General features: G+C 40.8%; 1 protein-coding gene across 1 annotated transcript; it reads left to right on the top strand.

Annotated features, from left to right (window-relative positions):
- The first annotated feature begins 331 nt into the window (after nt 1-331).
- Nucleotides 332-4,912, top strand: LOC118938108. The gene is made up of 3 exons (XM_036939800.1): nt 332-335; nt 3,047-3,193; nt 3,429-4,912. Exons 1-3 carry the CDS (start codon nt 332-334, stop codon nt 4,409-4,411), a joined length of 1,134 nt encoding a protein of 377 aa, XP_036795695.1. The 3' UTR covers nt 4,412-4,912.
- The last annotated feature ends 1,619 nt before the right edge of the window (nt 4,913-6,531 follow it).

Genomic DNA, 6,531 nt, shown 5'->3' with positions numbered 1-6,531 from the left:
ACACCAGGTGTTATTAGAGGTTGACAGAGACACTACAAACACACCAGGTGTTATTAGAGGTTGACAGAGACAACACGCACCAGGTGTTATTAGAGGTTGACAGAGACACTACAACACACACCAGGTGTTATTAGACGTTGACAGAGACACTACAACACACACCAGGTGTTATTAGAGGTTGACAGACACCAGGTGTTATTAGAGGTTGACAGAGAAGCTGTGAAACATATCGTTATTCTCTTAATTAATTGTTATTTTCTTGACATAGTCAAACAACTCAAGCATAGATTGGTAACTGTTTTTTCAATTTGGGACACAGATATTAGAAGCCATGAGTAAGTGGGTCTAAAAGAATGGCACCGATTGGCCTGTAGGTGGCGCTGTTATAAGCACTTTCACTTATGCCCTCATATCCGCTGCCCTGTTAGACCTAGAGATTTGAATCTTTGTACGTAGGCATCTTTCCTCATGCAGAACTAATTTGTCTCAGGATCCATGAGGTCCTTCAGGATAAATTTTCCTCCATCTTGGAATTTCAAAGTAGCAACCCTTTGCCTTGATGACAGCTTTGCACACTCTTGGCATTCTCTCAGCATCAACAGTATAGGACCAGACCAGACTAAGGGATAGACGAGTTGTCTACAGCATCAACAGTATAGGACCAGACCAGACTAAGGGATAGACAAGTTGTCTACGGCATCAACAGTAGAGGACCAGACCAGACTAAGGGATAGACAAATTGTCTACAGCATCAACAGTAGAGGACCAGACCAGACTAAGGGATAGACGAGTTGTCTACAGCATCAACAGTATAGGACCAGACCAGACTAAGGGATAGACGAGTTGTCTACGGCATCAACAGTAGAGGACCAGACCAGACTAAGGGATAGACAAATTGTCTACAGCATCAACAGTAGAGGACCAGACCAGACTAAGGAATAGACGAGTTGTCTACAGCATCAACAGTAGAGGACCAGACCAGACTAAGGGATAGACGAGTTGTCTACAGCATCAACAGTAGAGGACCAGACCAGACTAAGGGATAGACGAGTTGTCTACAGCATCAACAGTAGAGGACCAGACCAGACTAAGGGATAGACGAGTTGTCTACAGCATCAACAGTATAGGACCAGACCAGACTAAGGGATTGAAGAGATGTCTACAGCATCAACAGTATAGGACCAGACCAGACTAAGGGATAGAAGAGTTGTCTACAGCATCAACAGTAGAGGACCAGACCAGACTAAGGGATAGAAGAGTTGTCTACAGCATCAACAGTAGAGGACCAGACCAGACTAAGGGATAGACGAGTTGTCTACAGCATCAACAGTATAGGACCAGACCAGACTAAGGGATAGAAGAGTTGTCTACAGCATCAACAGTAGAGGACCAGACCAGACTAAGGGATAGACGAGTTGTCTACAGCATCAACAGTAGAGGACCAGACCAGACTAAGGGATAGACGAGTTGTCTACAGCATCAACAGTAGAGGACCAGACCAGACTAAGGGATAGACGAGTTGTCTACAGCATCAACAGTATAGGACCAGACCAGACTAAGGGATAGATGAGTTGTCTACAGCATCAACAGTATAGGACCAGACCAGACTAAGGGATTGAAGAGATGTCTACAGCATCAACAGTAGAGGACCAGACCAGACTAAGGGATAGACGAGTTGTCTACAGCATCAACAGTAGAGGACCAGACCAGACTAAGGGATTGAAGAGATGTCTACAGCATCAACAGTAGAGGACCAGACCAGACTAAGGGATAGACGCTCTGTGTGGTTCTAGTGATGGTCAGCAGTGGTCATGAGAGGATCAGGAAGCTCATAGCCAGATGGGCAGCAGACCTGGTAAACAGATGTCTCACCTTTGTTGTCAGGGACATACTATCACAGGACACGTTGACCAACAGCTCTGTTGTCAGGGACATACTATCACAGGACATGTTGACCAACAGCTCTGTTGTCAGGGACATACTATCACAGGACATGTTGACCAACAGCTCTGTTGTCAGGGACATACTATCATAGGACATGTTGACCAACAGCTCTGTTGTCAGGGACATACTATCATAGGAAATGTTGACCAACAGCTCTGTTGTCAGGGACATACTATCACAGGACATGTTGACCAACAGCTCTGTTGTCAGGGACATACTATCATAGGACATGTTGACCAACAGCTCTGTTGTCAGGGACATACTATCACAGGACATGTTGACCAACAGCTCTGTTGTCAGGGACATACTATCACAGGACATGTTGACCAACAGCTCTGTTGTCAGGGACATACTATCACAGGACATGTTCACCAACAGCTCTGCTGTCCATCTGGCTATGAGCTTCCTGATCCTCTGATGACCACTGCTGACCATCACTAGAACCACACAGACACAATCACCATCATCATCTTCATCATCATCACTAGAACCACACAGACCCAATCATCATCATCACTAGAACCACACAGACCCAATCATCATCATCACTAGAACCACACAGACACAATCATCTTCATCACCAGAACCACACAGACCCAGTCATCATCATCACCAGAACCACAGACCCAGTCATCATCATCCCTAGAACCACACAGACACAATCATCATCATCACTAGAACCACACAGACCCAATCATCATCATCACTAGAACCACACAGACCCAATCATCATCATCACTAGAACCACACAGACACAATCATCATCATCACTAGAACCACACAGACACAATCATCTTCATCACCAGAACCACACAGACACAATCATCATCATCACTAGAACCACACAGACACAATCATCATCATCACTAGAACCACACAGACACAATCATCATCATCACCAGAACCACACAGACACAATCATCATCATCACTAGAACCACACAGACCCAATCATCATCATCACTAGAACCACACAGACACAATCATCATCATCACTAGAACCACACAGACCCAGTCATCATCATCACCAGAACCACAGACCCAGTCATCATCATCACTAGAACCACACAGACCCAATCATCATCATCACTAGAACCACACAGACACAATCATCATCATCACTAGAACCACACAGACCCAATCATCATCATCACTAGAACCACACAGACCCAGTCATCAAACAATATTCTTACATTGTGTACAAATTCATCCCAGTGTCTGTTATTTATTTGTGATTGTCTGTATACTACATCCCAGTGTCTGTTATTTATTTGTGATTGTCTGTATTCTACATCCCAGTGTCTGTTATTTATTTGTGATTGTCTGTATTCTACATCCCAGTGTCTGTTATTTATTTGTGATTGTCTGTATTCTACATCCCAGTGTCTGTTATTTACTTGTGAATGTCTGTATTCTACATCCCAGTGTCTGTTATTTACTTGTGATTGTCTGTATTCTACATCCCAGTGTCTGTCTGTATTCTACATCCCAGTGTCTGTTATTTATTTGTGATTGTCTGTATACTACATCCCAGTAGTGTCTGTTATTTATTTGTGATTGTCTGTATACTGCATCCCAGTGTCTGTTATTTACTTGTGATTGTCTGTATACTACATCCCAGTGTCTGTCTATTCTACATCCCTCTACATCCCAGTGTCTGTCTGTATTCTACATCCCAGTGTCTGTTATTTATTTGTGATTGTCTGTATACTACATCCCAGTGTCTGTCTGTATTCTACATCCCAGTGTCTGTCTGTATTCTACATCCCAGTGTCTGTTATTTATTTGTGATTGTCTGTATACTACATCCCAGTAGTGTCTGTTATTTATTTGTGATTGTCTGTATACTACATCCCAGTAGTGTCTGTTATTTATTTGTGATTGTCTGTATACTACATCCCAGTGTCTGTTATTTATTTGTGATTGTCTGTATACTACATCCCAGTAGTGTCTGTTATTTATTTGTGATTGTCTGTATACTGCATCCCAGTGTCTGTTATTTACTTGTGATTGTCTGTATACTACATCCCAGTGTCTGTTATTTATTTGTGATTGTCTGTATACTACATCCCAGTGTCTGTTATTTATTTGTGATTGTCTGTATACTACATCCCAGTAGTGTCTGTTATTTATTTGTGATTGTCTGTATTCTACATCCCAGTAGTGTCTGTTATTTACTTGTGAATGTCTGTATACTACATCCCAGTGTCTGTTATTTATTTGTGATTGTCTGTATACTACATCCCAGTAGTGTCTGTTATTTATTTGTGATTGTCTGTATTCTACATCCCAGTAGTGTCTGTTATTTACTTGTGAATGTCTGTATACTACATCCCAGTGTCTGTTATTTATTTGTGATTGTCTGTATACTACATCCCAGTAGTGTCTGTTATTTACTTGTGATTGTCTGTATACTACATCCCAGTGTCTGTTATTTATTTGTGATTGTCTGTATACTACAAAAATAAAGCATGTGGGACACTTGTCTTTTTTAAAGTCAGCTTTATGTGAATTATAATTTGAATAGGTAAACGTAATAGTATATAGAGCATATAACTAGTTGAATAGACTGGCCTGTTGGATAACTTTTTAAGAATGTCGAATGTACAATCCTAGGCCTACATGTTCTTTACATTACAGATAGCTCGTATGAACGTTAGTTTGACAACGTATCTAACTAGCCCATAGCACGAAAGACTATCAACACGTGGAAGACCACAACAAGTATCACTAAACAGCTGACAAGTTATATCGGCAAAGCACAAATAGGTCGACTAATTTTACCCGCTCTCGGCAGAAAGCACATAAATGAGGGTTACCAAGTTAAAGTAGGCAAACACGTGTGACAACAACTATGAGAGTGTCTCAGACAAAGGTAACATCTGCCAATCTTACCTTGATCCGTCACTGAAAAGTGTACATCGTGATTTCCCGTGGCTGAGAGTCACAATAAGCACAACGTTATCCCGTGCTGCAAACGCTTTTTTTTTTCTTCCTGAAACGAAAACGGACCAAATAGAAGAGGAAACTATTATCTTGTAGTAACTGAGATTGTATGTTCTGTGTAGAAGACCACTGTGATTGGCTGTAATGATCTTCACGGCAACCTCAGCTCGACCTCAACACCGACCTCTAGAGCCAGTCGGAACTGAAGATATTGTAACATGAATATAATACTGAACAATATTAATCCAGATCAGCTAGGATAACATCTACTGTGTTTTCACAGAGAGTAGGCCTTTATCAGATCAACTAGGATAACATTTACTGTGTTTTCACAGAGAGTAGGCCTTTATCAGATCAACTAGGATAACATTTACTGTGTTTTCACAGAGAGTAGGCCTTTATCAGATCAACTAGGATAACATTTACTGTGTTTTCACAGAGGGTAGGCCTTTATCAGATCAACTAGGATAACATTTACTGTGTTTTCACAGAGGGTAGGCCTTTATCAGATCAACTAGGATAACATTTACTGTGTTTTCACAGAGGGTAGGCCTTTATCAGATCAACTAGGATAACATTTACTGTGTTTTCACAGAGGGTAGGCCTTTATCAGATCAACTAGGATAACATTTACTGTGTTTTCACAGAGAGTAGGCCTTTATCAGATCAACTAGGATAACATTTACTGTGTTTTCACAGAGGGTAGGCCTTTATCAGATCAACTAGGATAACATTTACTGTGTTTTCACAGAGGGTAGGCCTTTATCAGATCAACTAGGATAACATTTACTGTGTTTTCACAGAGAGTAGGCCTTTATCAGATCAACTAGGATAACATTTACTGTGTTTTCACAGAGAGTAGGCCTTTATCAGATCAACTAGGATAACATTTACTGTGTTTTCACAGAGGGTAGGCCTTTATCAGATCAACTAGGATAACATTTACTGTGTTTTCACAGAGGGTAGGCCTTTATCAGATCAACTAGGATAACATTTACTGTGTTTTCACAGAGAGTAGGCCTTTATCAGATCAACTAGGATAACATTTACTGTGTTTTCACAGAGAGTAGGCCTTTATCAGATCAACTAGGATAACATTTACTGTGTTTTCACAGAGGGTAGGCCTTTATCAGATCAACTAGGATAACATTTACTGTGTTTTCACAGAGAGTAGGCCTTTATCAGATCAACTAGGATAACATTTACTGTGTTTTCACAGAGAGTAGGCCTTTATCAGATCAACTAGGATAACATTTACTGTGTTTTCACAGAGAGTAGGCCTTTATCAGATCAACTAGGATAACATTTACTGTGTTTTCACAGAGAGTAGGCCTTTATCAGATCAACTAGGATAACATTTACTGTGTTTTCACAGAGAGTAGGCCTTTATCAGATCAACTAGGATAACATTTACTGTGTTTTCACAGAGAGTAGGCCTTTATCAGATCAACTAGGATAACATTTACTGTGTTTTCACAGAGGGTAGGCCTTTATCAGATCAACTAGGATAACATTTACTGTGTTTTCACAGAGAGTAGGCCTTTATCAGATCAACTAGGATAACATTTACTGTGTTTTCACAGAGAGTAGGCCTTTATCAGATCAACTAGGATAACATTTACTGTGTTTTCACAGAGAGTAG

Source organism: Oncorhynchus mykiss, chromosome 13 (assembly GCF_013265735.2).
Source record: "Oncorhynchus mykiss isolate Arlee chromosome 13, USDA_OmykA_1.1, whole genome shotgun sequence".
Classification (NCBI taxonomy): domain Eukaryota; kingdom Metazoa; phylum Chordata; class Actinopteri; order Salmoniformes; family Salmonidae; genus Oncorhynchus; species Oncorhynchus mykiss.
The sequence above is the reverse complement of the archived record's forward strand: the minus strand, read 5'-3'. Positions and strand labels throughout refer to the sequence as shown.